This window comes from Heptranchias perlo, chromosome 16 (genome assembly GCF_035084215.1).
Source record: "Heptranchias perlo isolate sHepPer1 chromosome 16, sHepPer1.hap1, whole genome shotgun sequence".
In the NCBI taxonomy this organism is placed as follows: domain Eukaryota; kingdom Metazoa; phylum Chordata; class Chondrichthyes; order Hexanchiformes; family Hexanchidae; genus Heptranchias; species Heptranchias perlo.
The window spans coordinates 9,671,670-9,686,072 of NC_090340.1; the positions used below are offsets into that span (position 1 = coordinate 9,671,670).

The following is a 14,403-nucleotide window of genomic DNA, read 5'->3' on the forward strand; positions in this document are numbered from 1 at the left end:
AGCGGTCGGTGCGGGAGAGGGGCCCGGGGAGCGGTCGGTGCGGGAGAGGGGCCCGGGGAGCGGTCGGTGCGGGAGAGGGGCCCGGGGACCGGTCGGTGTGGGAGAGGGGCTGAAAGCACTGGTTTGGTGCGCGGGCGAAATGTTTAAGTGCGTGGCACACAACAGACTGCTGCGAGGCCGTGCATGGGCACAGCTTAGAGGGAACAGTGCTCCCTCTTCTAAATGGTTCCAGATGGTAGGACACCCTCTTTTCAATAGGATACTGCCATTCTCCTGCAATGTCCCTTTAAGTGGTATGTCTTCACTGCCCACCCTGCTCTCAGTATAGGTGAAAGTACTGAACCTTACAGTGCAATATCTTCAGTAGAGATATAAAGAACAGCTGCAAGCTTTGACCATAGGAACAGAAATAGGCCACTCAGCCCCTCGAGCCTGTTCCGAGGTGATGTGATTGCTGATTTTAGGATTCTAAAGGGACTAGATAACGTAGACCATGACAAGCTATTTCATTTTGTCCAGAACAGTAGAACCAGAGAACGTGGTCTGCGTTTGAAGGGGGTAAATTCAAAACAATATTTCAGTGAGTGAGTGGTCAATCTATGGGAGACGGTGGGAGCAGTTAGTATTAATTAATTGAAATGCAAATTAGAAAAATTTCTTTCAGAAAATAATATTTTGGGATACAGTATATGAGTAATTTGAGATGTGACATGTGGTAAATGGACCATGCTTGGAAGGAACAGGTGACTTTGGACCTATGGTTCCCAAAGCTCTCCACCACTGGGATTTCCTCTGGGTCTGTTGTAGACTCATTGATATAGATTGATCGCTATGATTAGTCAATAACTCCATTATCATTGTATCATGTGACTACCAGGGTGGTAGAAGGTGAACTGGATGGACCTTGGTCTTTTTACATCCAGCAATTCCTCTCCTAGATGCTGAGAACCCGATAAAAAAGAGAAAATTCTGGAAACACACAACAGTTGAAAGAAAGTGAGGCTCAGGTGAAGTTTGTGCACCCAAAAGAATCTGTGCTTCTCTCTCAGATGCTTTGTATTCCAACATTTTCTCTATTTCCTTTCAATTTCTGCAGAATCAAACATTTAACATGGATTCAAACGTTTGCTTATTTCACTGTCAAACAAACAAAAAGGATCCCACACCTGGGTCTCTCAGTGTTGTGCAGTCTCAGGGCTTACCTCATAATGAAATCATGTGAGTTGATGTCTGCTCCGTAATGGGATTGATGCAGGTTTCCAGAATTCCCCACCACTGCACAGCGTCGACAGCGGGAACGGTCCCATGAGCCGTACGGGTTATCTCCGCGTACAATTAGGAAGAGTTTCGACAAAACATCCTTCAGGCTGTGTGGTTTGAACTGTGGCTGAAGCACCTGGAAGGTGCAGAGGAAGAAAAAGACAAAATGGGGATTTAAAATAAAGCAGTCAGTAGATGAAAGTCCAGGCTGCTGTGCCTTAGTAAACACCACCCATTTATCAAACTCTCTCATCCAACTGCGATTCATTGTCCAGTAACAAGCCTCACATTGTATTCCCTATGTACTTATTTAATTCTTTGCTCTTTTTCAGACACACAAAGGCTCCCACTGCAACAGCAGGAACCTGCTGGACAAATGTCTGTAATGGGCGAAAATATACTTCTTGATTGTTTTCCTATAAATGGACATCTCTGATTACAGTGGGACTGCCAGGCACTGATGCACACTACAACGTAACCCTATACACTCATTTACACCAACATGCAGTCAGACCTCCACCATGCACACCTATTCGATCAGGCAATCTACATAGAGAAAAATGGATAGTAATTCTACATCGGAGTCCAATCCATGGTTTTGGGTAGATTATAGATAGAAGATAATAATGGATACCTGGTAGTGAATTATAGGCTGGAACCTAATCGAGGGGTACAGATGGTTTATATGTAGAATAATGGATATCTGGGAGAGATTTACAGTCTGGAATCTAATTACATGTAATTTCTGTGAAATTCTAACATGGAAACAGGCAGTTTGGCCCACCGGTCTGTTTTCATGTTTATTCTTTGCATTAACAGTTGTCCTAATTCCATGTGCGTCACCCTGTTCCCACAGCCCTGTTCTTCAACCACTGATCTAAACTATTCTTAAATGTGTTTCAATCGCTAACTCTGGTAGTACATTCCACAGTCTCGCAACCCTCTGTGGAAAAGGACGAGAGCGCGATGATAGATAGATAGAGGGGGGGGTGATAGATAGAGAGAGAGAGAAAGAGAGAGCGAGAGGGGGGTTGATAGATAGAGAGAGAGTGAGAGTGGGGGGTGATAGAGAGAGAGAGAGCGAGGTGATAGATAGAGAGAGAGAGAGCGCAAGCGAGGTGATAGAGAGAGAGCGCAAGCGAGGTGATAGAGAGAGAGAGAGAGCGAGCGAGCGCGGTGATAGAGAGAGAGAGCGAGCGCGAGCGAGGTGATAGAGAAAGAGCGAGAGAGAGAGAGCGAGCGAGGTGATAGAGAAAGAGCGAGAGAGAGAGCGAGAGAGAGAGCGCGAGCGAGGTGATAGAGAGAGAGAGAGAGAGAGTGCGAGCGAGGTGATAGAGAGAGCGAGAGAGAGAGCGCGAGCGAGGTGATAGAGAAAGAGCGAGAGAGAGAGTGCGAGCGAGGTGATAGAGAGAGCGAGAGAGAGAGCGCGAGCGAGGTGATAGAGAAAGAGCGAGAGAGAGAGCGCGAGCGAGGTGATAGAGAAAGAGCGAGAGAGAGAGCGCGAGCGAGGTGATAGAGAGAGAGAGAGAGAGCGCGAGCGAGGTGATAGAGAAAGAGCGAGAGAGAGCGCGAGCGAGGTGATAGAGAGAGCGAGAGAGAGAGCGCGAGCGAGGTGATAAAGAGCGAGAGAGAGAGCGCGAGTGAGGTGATAGAGAGAGCGAGAGAGAGAGCGCGAGCGAGGTGATAGAGAGAGAGAGCGCGAGCGAGGTGATAGAGAGAGAGAGAGAGTGCGAGCGAGGTGATAGAGAGAGAGAGTGCGAGCGAGGTGATAGAGAAAGAGAGAGAGAGAGCGAGGTGATAGAGAGAGAGAGAGAGAGAGCGCGAGCGAGGTGATAGAGAGAGAGAGAGCGCGAGCGAGGTGATAGAGAGAGAGAGAGAGCGCGAGCGAGGTGATAGAGAGAGAGAGAGAGAGAGCGCGAGCGAGGTGATAGAGAGAGAGAGAGAGAGAGCGCGAGCGAGGTGATAGAGAGAGCGAGAGAGCGAGCGCGAGCGAGGTGATAGAGAGAGAGAGCGCGAGCGAGGTGATAGAGAGAGAGAGAGAGAGCACGAGCGCGGTGTTAGAGAGAGAGCGCGAACGAGGTGATAGAGAGAGAGAGAGAGTGCGAGCGAGGTGATAGAGAGAGAGAGTGCGAGCGAGGTGATAGAGAAAGAGAGAGAGAGAGCGAGGTGATAGAGAGAGAGAGAGAGAGAGCGCGAGCGAGGTGATAGAGAGAGAGAGAGCGCGAGCGAGGTGATAGAGAGAGAGAGAGAGCGCGAGTGAGGTGATAGAGAGAGAGAGAGAGAGCGCGAGCGAGGTGATAGAGAGAGAGAGAGAGAGAGCGCGAGCGAGGTGATAGAGAGAGCGAGAGAGCGAGCGCGAGCGAGGTGATAGAGAGAGAGAGCGCGAGCGAGGTGATAGAGAGAGAGAGAGAGAGCACGAGCGCGGTGTTAGAGAGAGAGCGCGAACGAGGTGATAGAGAGAGAGAGCGAGCGCGAGCACGGTGATAGAGAGCGAGCGAGCGCAGTGATAGAGAGAGAGAGCGCGAGCGAGGTGATAGAGAGAGAGAGCGCGAGCGAGGTGATAGAGAGAGAGAGCGCGAGCGAGGTGATAGAGAGAGAGAGCGCGAGCGAGGTGATAGAGAGAGAGAGAGAGTGAGCGCGAGCGAAGTGATACAGAGAGAGAGCGCGAGCGAGGTGATAGAGAGAGAGAGCGCGAGCGAGGTGATAGAGAGAGAGAGAGCGCGAGCGAGGTGATAGAGAGAGAGAGCGCGAGCGAGGTGATAGAGAGAGAGAGCGCGAGCGAGGTGATAGAGAGAGAGAGCGCGAGCGAGGTGATAGAGAGAGCGAGAGAGAGCGCGAGCGCGGTGTTAGAGAGAGCGCGAGCGAGGTCATAGAGAGAGAGAGCGAGCGCGAGCGAGGTGATAGAGAAAGAGCGAGAGAGAGAGCGCGAGCGCGGTGTTAGAGAGAGCGCGAGCGAGGTGATAGAGAGAGAGAGCGAGCACGAGCGAGGTGATAGAGAGAGAAAGCGAGCGAGCGAGGTGATAGAGAGAGACAGAGCGCGCGAGTGAGGTGATGGAGGGAGAGAGAAAGCGAGGTGATAGAGAGAGAGAGAGAGAGAGCGCAAGCGAGGTGATAGAGAGAGAGAGCGCGAGCAAGGTGATAGAGAGAGAGAGCCTGAGCGAGGTGATAGAGAGAGAGAGAGAGAGCGCAAGCGAGGTGATAGAGAGAGAGAGAGAGCGCAAGCGAGGTGATAGAGTGAGAGAGAGCGTGAGCGAGGTGATAGAGAGAGAGAGAGCGCGAGCAAGGTGATAGAGAGAGAGAGCGTGAGCGAGGTGATAGAGAGAGAGAGCGCGAGCGAGGTGATAGAGAGAGCGAGAGAGCGAGCGAGGTGATAGAGAGAGAGAGAGAGCGAGATGATAGAGAGAGAAAGCGAGGTGATAGAGAGAGAGAGAAAGCGAGGTGATAGAGAGAGAGAGCGAGTGTGAGCGCGGTGATAGAGAGAGAGAGCGCGAGCGCGGTGATAGAGAGAGAGAGCAAGAGAGCGAGCGAGGTGATAGAGAGAGCGAGCGAGGTGATAGGGAGAGCGAAAGCGAGGTGATAGGGAGAGAGAGAAAGCGAGGTGATAGAGAGAGAGAGCGAGTGCGAGCGCGGTGATAGAGAGAGCGAGCGAGGTGATAGAGAGAGAGCAAGAGAGCGAGCGAGGTGATAGAGAGAGAGCAAGAGAGCGAGCGAGGTGATAGGGAGAGAGAAAGCGAGGTGATAGAGAGAGAGAGAAAGCGAGGTGATAGAGAGAGAGCGAGTGCGAGCGCGGTGATAGAGAGAGTGAGAGAGAGCGCGAGCAAGGTGATAGAGAGAGAGAGCACGAGCGAGGTGATAGAGAGAGAGCGTGAGCGTGAGCGAGGTGAGGTGATAGAGCGAGCGAGAGGTGATAGAGAGAGAGGGGGAGGAGAGAGAGAGAGAGAGGGGGAGGAGAGAGAGAGGGGGAGGAGAGAGAGAGAGAGAGAGGGGGTGGAGAGAGAGAGAGAGAGGGAGGAGAGAGAGAGAGCGAGGAGGGAGGAGAGAGAGAGAGCGAGGAGGGAGGAGAGAGAGAGAGCGAGGAGGGAGGAGAGAGAGAGAGAACGAGGAGGGAGGGAGAGAGGAGGAGGAGAGAGAGGGAGGGAGAGAGGGGGAGGAGAGAGAGAAAGAGAGAGGGGGAGGGGGAGGAGAGAGAGAGAGACAGAGAGAGAGATGAGGAGAGAGAGACAGAGAGAGAGGGGGAGGAGAGGGAGGGGGAGGAGAGAGAGAGAGAGGGGGGGAGGGGGAGGAGAGAGAGAAGGAGGGGGAGGAAAAAAGAGAGAAAAGAGGGAGAGAGAGAAAAAGAGAAAGAGAAAGAAGGAGGGGGAGGGGAGAGATATGAGATAATAGATATCTGGAACACGTTACAGGACACAGTCCAATCATAAGGACCTTAAGGAGGGGAAAAAGTCATTCGGCCCTTTTGGATGGATCAATTTCACCTAGTCTTCATTTCAATTTCTCCTCCCTAAAAAGCACTTCTAATAGCCTCTTAAATCCAATGCACGGAGAGCAATGCACAGAGGTTGCTCCTCTGAGGCAGAAGGGAAAAAAAAAACTAGGCAGCATAAAAGTGCCTTAACTCTCTCCTCTCCTCTCCTCCCCCACCACCACTGTCTCACTCTTATTTCACACTCTTGAACTTTATTGGCATCTCTAGTTCCCCAAATACCTCGTGTCTTTCAGACTTGCTGATATTCTGCAGGATGGGTTTTGCCCCTTCATTATGGTTCCACAAGTTACATAAAAAAAAATACTTTTACAAACTGGTCTGTGTTTCTACTGGACTCCGCCTGAATAAAATGGGGCTCCTAACAGGTGAAATAGCTTAGCTTGAGTCTATTTGTACATTCTGTGCATACAGCAGAGACATCTGCCATATTAACTTTCACTCTAGAGGATATGGCAATGAAACCTGAGCTCATCCCTTTCCCTGGTGGCACTATCCACACAGATAATCATATTAGGCACATGGCTCGCTCTATTCAATGCTGAGCTTAGCCATCAATCAAGCAACCTGCACCTTCACATCTACCAGAAGAAGCCTGCTCCGCAATTTACAGGGGAAAAGTAGCAATTAATCAAAGGTTTGGTCGGGGGGGAGAAAGCTGATCCGACAAAGTATCTTCTACATGCTAGGTACAAAAAGAAAGATTTTGCATTTATTTAGCGCCTTACAGGATGCTGCAAAGCACTTCATAGCCATAGGGTTACTTTAGAAGTGCAGTCACTGTCGCTGTGTAGGCAAAAAAACAATGGTTTATCAGGACGGTTTCTCCATGTTCAGCAATTTTCCGCTTGCAAACCACTAACGGCAGCATTGAGCTCATTGATCTTTTCTACTGTTTTAATAGTTCTGAGCTGGGCAACTTTCAGATGAAACGCCCTCAAAAGAAAGTACAGCATAGTCACCACCTGCTGTAACACTGGGAAGATAATAGCCCTTGATTATTGCCTGGGCTATTCATTATTTTTCTTTTGTCTTTTGTTGCACTAGCTGATCTCCTGTGGTGCTGCTCGTGGGCAGTCTAGGATCTAGAAATCATAGAAATTTACGGCATAGAAGGAGGCCATTCGACCCATCGTGTCTGTGCCAGTCAGAAAAGAGCCATCCAGTCTAATCCCACTTTCCAGCACTTGGTCCGTAGCCCTGTAGGTTACGGCACTTCAAGTGCACATCCAAGTACTTTTTAAATGCGATGACGGTTTCTGCCTCTACCACCCTTTCAGGCAGTGAGATCCAGACCCCCACAACCATCGATAAAAAAAATTCTCCTCAACTCCCCGCTAATCCTTCTACCAATTACTTTAAATCCACGCCCCCTGGTTATTGACTTCTCTTCTAAGGGAAATAGGTCCTCCCTATCCACTCTATCTAGGTCCCTCATAATTTTATACACCTCAATTAAATCACCCCTCAGCCTCCTCTTTTCCAAAGAAAACAACCCCAGCCTATCCAATCTTTCCTCGTAGCTAAAATTCTCCAGTCCTGGCAACATCCTCGTAAATCTCCTCTGTACCCTCTCGAGTGCAATCACATCTTTCCTGTAATGTGGTGACCAGACCTGTACTCAAGCTATGGCCTAACCAATGTTTTATACAGTTCTAGCGTAACCTCCCTGCTCTTATATTCTATGCCTCGGCTAATAAAGGAAAGTATCCCGTATGCCTTCTTAACCACCTTATCTACTGTCCTGTTACCTTCAGGGATCTGTGGGCATGCACTCCAAGGTCCCTCTACACTTCTCAGTATCCTCCCATTTGTTGTGTATTCCCTTGCCTTGTTTGCCCTCCTCAAATGCATTACCTCACTTCTCCGGATTGAATTCCATTTGCCACTTCTCTGCCCACCTGACCAGTCCATTGATATCTTCCTCCAGTCTACAGCTTTCCTCCTCACTACCAACCACACTGCCAATTTATGTATCATCTACAAACGTCTAAATCATGTCCTCTATATTTAAATCTAAATCATTGATTATATACTACAAAAAGCATGGATGAAGCACAGATAAGAGATTGTGCTGCTAGGAAAGAGCTGAGTTTCCTCCAGCCTTTCCCTAAAGGCCACTCTGTGTAGGGTCTAAGTAGGCACACCCTTAGATCAATTAGAAGCTAATTTCTGAGGGAATATTCTGTAGATGGGCAGTGTCTTATCAATATCAGGTTCCTGTCCAAGGTCAGGAAAGAAATGGAATTTCTGTTTGTTGCACTTTTGAAGTCTAGTGTCTGAAGGTGGTTTGTGAAATGTTACAGATGCGAGCTAGACACAAGTGCCCGGCTTCCCCCTGTCTCCTGCTGTAACTCCAACAGGAGATGGAACGCCGGCTTTTTTTTTGGGGGGGGGGGGTCCACCAATCTCCTGATGAAATTATGATGGGAGACCCGGAGAAGCTCTGCAGAATTTCAGGGCCAAGACTTTTATCTACAATTGTTGTTTTGGCCCAGTTGGTAACACTCTCACCTCTGGGTTCAAGCTCCACTCCAGGATTTGAGCACATAACTTAGGCTGACACTTCAATGCAGCACTGAGAAAGAGTTGAATTTTCGGAATTGCCATCCTTTGGATGAGACATTAAACAGAGGCACTGTTTGCCTGTTCAGGCAGACGTTAAAGATCCTAGTGTACAAAATTCAGTAGATCCTCTTGAAAGGGTGGAATTGCGATGGGGTGGGGCTTCACCCTGCTGTTGACCAATTCCTATTCCTAGGGACAAGGTCATTGGAATAGTCAAGGAGGTGCCTGCTTCTGTAGCAGCACCACAGTACTTTTGAAGTGTAATGTAGGAAACACGGCAGCCAATTTGCACACAGCAAGGTTCCACAAACAGCAATGAAATAAATGACCAGATCATCTGTTTTAGCGATATTGGTTGAGGGATAAATGTTGCGAGGACACCTATATGTACAATCTTCTTCTACATTGGGACTTTGTTATAATTGATGGAAAACAAGACCAAAGTGCTCTTTACCCCTTCTCAGTATGGTCCTTAGGAGCAGTGTGTCCAAGGTAAAGTTGGCATTGGCTAGAACTGGAACTCCCAGGTACTAATATGAATGAACAAATGGAGCAGATGCTTCTTGCATCTTCTAATCAGTATCTTCAAGATGAGCTGGAGCACACATCCAAGATAAAGTTCAAGATTTGGCTAACTACTCCCACAGCTTCCATTTCTTCACGATGGTCAATGAGGCACTAGGTCAAAAGCCTTATGAAAATTGATGAAAGCAGTGTAATTAGATTTTCCTTGCCTTATGTGAAATTCCATGATCTCGTATAAAGCCAAAACCTGCCCCGAAACAAATGCAGCCTGTTCCATTTTGATTACACTGCAGGCCTCCAGTGCATTTGATGCACATGCTGCGATGACCCGAAGGGCAAGGTTTCTTGGTAGTTTTTGGGTCTCACTGGGCTCCAGCTTATTGTGGGTACGTGTGCCTCAAACCTACTCCCCAGCCTCAGAATGGCAGTCCCGAGGTGAGTTAGTGGATCTTGGCACTGATCTCTAAAAACCACTACTTGTAATTTATCCAGTTGACAAGTAGCAGATGAGGTCAGATTCCTAGCTGAATACAATCTTCGTTCCTTACTATAAATGAGGGATTAGTCACAGCAGCTAACTAGTAAAAAGGCAAAGGCACGCCTTTTTAACACAAGTTAAACATTGATAAAGCAAAGGGTTCTTGATTCCCTAGGGGTAACAGGCTGTGTGCAGACTGCTAATGGGGCTGTAGGCAGGAGCCTTCCCATTGTGCAGGTAATGGTAGTTCAACACTAGAAGGCTGCAGTGGCATTTGAAAAGCAAAACGACAATATGTGTTTTTAATGAATTCTTAAAAATGCTAGTTGTTGTATTTCCTGTGCTGGCTGTGAGGATTGCTGGTTTATTCAGCAGTGTAAGGTTTTCATTTAGAGAATACTGTCGATTAGGAAATGTTTGATGGTCCCCCCCAACAGAGAGGGAGCAAAAATAAGAGGGTAACTAATCCGGAGACCATTAACGCACGTCCCCAACAGCCAGCTGATCAGTGGCACTGGCAGATGGATTAATAACAGGACCCCCGCCTGCCCTCTCTGGAGATCAGTGGATGGCATGTGGAGGCATGACAAAGCGGGCTGGGCGGGAGGAAATTCATTTGTTTAAGTGGGAGGAAACTTATATAAAGATAATTAAAAGTGCATATTGGAGTGCCAGTCCGTGCAGGTCATGGATTCACCCTAATGAATCTCCACATGCTTAGCCGTGTGAGCATGGTAAGATATCCAGGTACATCACCACAGGAATGGAGAGAAAAATTAGAGGAATAATCGCCCTGAGGCACTGTCAATTTTTAAAATTAAGATACTTAGGTGAAGTGCTAAGACCCGTAGTGAAGGACACTAATGAGGACGAAAAGTGTAGGAAAGAAGAAAAGATAAATCAAGAATTACCGATTAGGTGATACCAATCTTGACTTCTAAAAATTTGGAGATTATATGAGGGAGGGAAGACAAGAGGTCATGTCCCTTCCAGATGTTCGTTCAAAGTGCCTTCTAGAGGAAGAGGCGGGGCCCAGCAGAAGTTTGCCCACCCACCCTCACAGTCATTGATGGTCCCCCCAACAGAGAGGGAGCAAAAATAAGAGGGTAACTGATCCGGAGACCACTAATGCACGAGACCAAATGGTAGGAAGAATAATAACTTGAAAAGGGGGAAGACATCCCCATTAAAATAATTATTTGTTTCATTCCCATCAACCCCAACTTCTCACCTTCTCTCTGGAAAATGCCAACTCTTACTGGGGTACGGTTCCACGGGCACTGGCTTGCAGTTTGGTATCTTGGCCAAGTGGTAATTCTGTACGTGTTGTTAATTGTATCCATGTGATTTATATCAATTAGTGTTAATTGTATTCAGGTGGTGTGCATCAATTGGGAACACTCATGTATCCATTTATAAGAGAGCTGATGTGGGTGTAATGTGGAACTCTGTATAAAGACTTGGAAGTAACTGAAGACTAGGCTCTACTATTCTATCCTTCACCACCTGGCTATCCAATTTACAACACGAGTGAGCCTAGACAGTGATTGCCGGAACTAAGGGGGTTATCACAGATGTGCCTGATCCTGTTCTCATGTGACATTTGCACATGGGCACTTTCCAGCAGGAATCACTAGGCAGCAATCAGAAGCGGGAACTCTGGCCAACTTTTCCCTTCCTTATCCCGAGGCTGCTGAAGCCAACTGTAGCATCCCAGTTGCTGCATCAGCTGAGATCAACTTAACTCAGCAAACACTGGGAATTCAGTCTGGGACATTCTGGTCTGTATGGCACAGTACCACACTGGCAGCACACTTACCCAGTCAGGGAAGCTGCCATCTTCTATGGCGATTTAGAAGGTTAAATTTGCTGTGCTCCCCCTCCACAGTCTGTGGCAGTGTGTTGACAAATCATGCCTCTCTTTAGGCATCCTGGAAACAAACTAATTCTTCCCAGACCTGTTCAGGTTGCCTTTTATAAACATGTGTCAGCAGCTGACAGCTCCGACTGACAGTTCCCCCACCATGCGCACAGCAGCAGAGAAATGGAACTACTGACGGCAGGTGGTGAGATAACAGTCTGTTGAATAAATGCATAGCTTCTGCCTGGAGCTATTACCCATCCTGTGACCCTGCTTCCATCCCCGTAATATTGCAATCTGCTACCAGAGACTGTGCAGTGCCTGAATAAATTAGTACCAGATTTAGTGCTCATTGGATTAATCCTCAGGGAACAGCAACACCAAAAGAAATAGCAAAAGATGGAATAATAGATACTGGGAAGTGAAAGGCAAGGAACTAACTTTGAGTGGGGATCAGGTGCAGAGCTAAACCAACTTAGCCTGAGTGCCCTATGCTAGAGAGGAGAAGTTAACCGGGGTTCTTGCTATCCAGTGACCTCTAGTGGAGAGGACAGCATGTGGAACAGGTGAGGTCAGGATTGGGATTTGTCGAGGCTCACAATGAAGAACGGTCACTTGGCATGATACATTGGAAGGCTGCGGAGCCCATGTAACTGTACCACAGCAAGGGTCAGCGCCTTCAGGAGAGGGGAGGAGAAATTGAGAGGGAAAATGTACAAAACAAAAAAAAAAACAAAATTATTCCAACATCTCCGAGTTATTTTCCCTTTCTATAATTGTATACTTACTAGAGCCCCTTTGCCACAATAAACCTGGTAAAAATGCCAGCACAGAACTGCACTTAAGCTGCACTGTTATGGTTCATTATTACAATCAATAACAGCTCACAGTTGCACACCGTTCTATGAACGAGAAACACAAAGAACATGAAGTTTCAAAAAGGCTTTAACTCCATCCTACTGTGAAAGGCTGAACAGGGGGTACAGTACCACACTGCAGGCTTCAGCAGTTAAAAAGTCTACATACCCTCACTCCCCGATTCCAGGCAAAGTTCCATGATGTGATTAGACCTACTGATAGCCCTGCTTTCACATCTTCTTTCAACTTTGGAGGGAAACTTTGTGATCATCAGGGTGAGAGATGGGAAATTTAAGATTTTCCTTTTCAGCTACCTACTGCCTGAAGCACTCCCAAGAACAGAAACAGCATGGCTAGATACAAATTAAAGCTCCCTCCACTTTGGCACAAAAATGTGCCTCGGCCTCGGAAATGCACACATACTGCAGGAGTGTGATATGGAACAGTTATCTATTTCCCACGCCAACCGTCCTTTAACCTCTCTGAGTAAGTTTGTCGAGTTAGTAACAAATTAGTGGCGGTTTTGTGCTGTGAAATGGGGTGCGGGTCCACGGGCACAGACTGCCCTCGAGTATCTTGCCCAAATGACTGTTTTGTGTGAGCCTAAATAGTGAGTGTCACCCAGCTGTTTGACCATGGGGGACATCACTGAACTCAATCCTTGCTCATCCAACGTACACACAGGTGCACTTTGCAGCAAGGGTTGATTGAGAGCAATCAGGAGCAGGAACCCTGGTGGATTTTCCCCCTTCCTTCCCCAGGAGTGCTGAGGCCAATTATGAAGTCCCAGTGACTGCCCTGACCACATTGAATTACATCGAATGTACAGCACAGAAACAGGCCATTTGGCCTAATAGGTCTATGACGGTTTTTATGCTCCACACGAGCCTCCTCCCACCCTTCTTCATCTAACATCAACATATCCTTCTATTCCTTTCTCCCTCATGTGTTTATCCAGCTTCCCCTTAAATGCATCTACATTAGTCGCCTCAACTACTCCTTGTGATAGCGAGTTCCACATTCTAACCACTCTCTGGGTAAAGAAGTTTTTCCTGAATTCCTTATTGGATTTATTAGTGACTATCTTATATTTATGGCCCCTGGTTCTGGTCTCCCCTACAAGTGGAAACATCTCTATATCTACCCTATCATCGTCTTAAAGACCTCTATCAGGTCACCCCTCAGTCTTCTCTTTTCTGGAGAAAAGAGCCCCAGCCTGTTCAATCTTTCCTGATAGGTATAACCTCAGTTCTCGTATCATCCTAATAAATCTTTTTTGTACCTTCTCCAGTGCCTCTATATCCTTTTTCTAATATGGAGACCATATGTGGTCAAATCAAGGTTCTATACAAGTTTAACATAACTTCTCTGCTTTTCAATTCTATCCCTCTAGAAATGAACCCCATTGTTTTGTTTGCTTTTTTTATGGCCTTATTAACCTGTGTTGCTACTTTTAGTGATTTGTGTATCTGTACCCCCAGATCCCTTTGCTCCTCTATACCATTTAGACTCTTATTATCCAAGCATTATGTGGCCTCCTTATTCTTCTTATCAAAATGTATTACCTCACACTTACCTATATTGAAGTTCATTTGCCAATTACACGCCCACTCTGCAAGTCTTCCTCTATTTTGTCGCAGTACTCCTCGGTATTAACTATACCCCCCAATTTCGTCCCGTTCTTTATATAGCCATGTTTCAGTTATTCCTACCACATCTAGTTCCTCGCAATGGATTATTGCCTCTAGTTCCCCAGTTTTATTTTGGACGATGTGTACATTGCTGTACAGGCAGTTTAATACGTCTTTAATAGTAGTTCCTTTTACTTTATTTTTAAACTGTCCTTTTATACTTCTGTTTACTAACTGTATTTGTTCCTTGACCATTTACGTTATCTTTATTCCTTACCCTGGTCTGACCTAAACACTTATCTCCTGTTTTTTTATCTTTAGGCTTTTGATACTGCTACCAGATCCCATCTTGCTAGTTTAAAGCCTATCCTTTCCGCTAGGACTCTGGTCCCATCCCAGCAGAACAGTTCCTTCCTGTCCCAGAACTGGTGCCAGTGTCCCACGAAATGGAACCCCTCCTCCCCACACCATTGTTTCAGCCACACTTTCACCTTTCTGATCTGCCTATCCCTATGCCATGGTTCGGGTATTAATCCTGAGATTACCACCCGTGAGGTCCTGCTTTTTAATTCAGTTCCTAGCTTCTTATATTCCCTTAACAGGGCCTCCTCCTTATTCTTCCTTATGTCATTGCTGCCGGCATGGACCATAACAATTGGATCCTCCCCCTCCCTTTCCAAGTTCCTCTCCAGTTGCTCCGAGATGTCCTTTACCCTCGCACCATGTAGGCAACACACCC

General features: G+C 47.2%; 1 protein-coding gene across 2 annotated transcripts in view; it reads right to left on the reverse strand.

The window, feature by feature from the left end:
* st3gal2 (ST3 beta-galactoside alpha-2,3-sialyltransferase 2) overlaps nt 1–14,403 on the reverse strand; it is a 424,632-nt gene that overhangs the window by 89,591 nt on the left and 320,638 nt on the right. For both annotated transcript variants that reach the window (XM_067997644.1, XM_067997643.1), the window contains one exon: nt 1,203–1,396. In XM_067997644.1, coding sequence (XP_067853745.1) covers nt 1,203–1,396 — 194 coding nt within the window. The remainder of the gene's footprint in view (nt 1–1,202; nt 1,397–14,403) is intronic.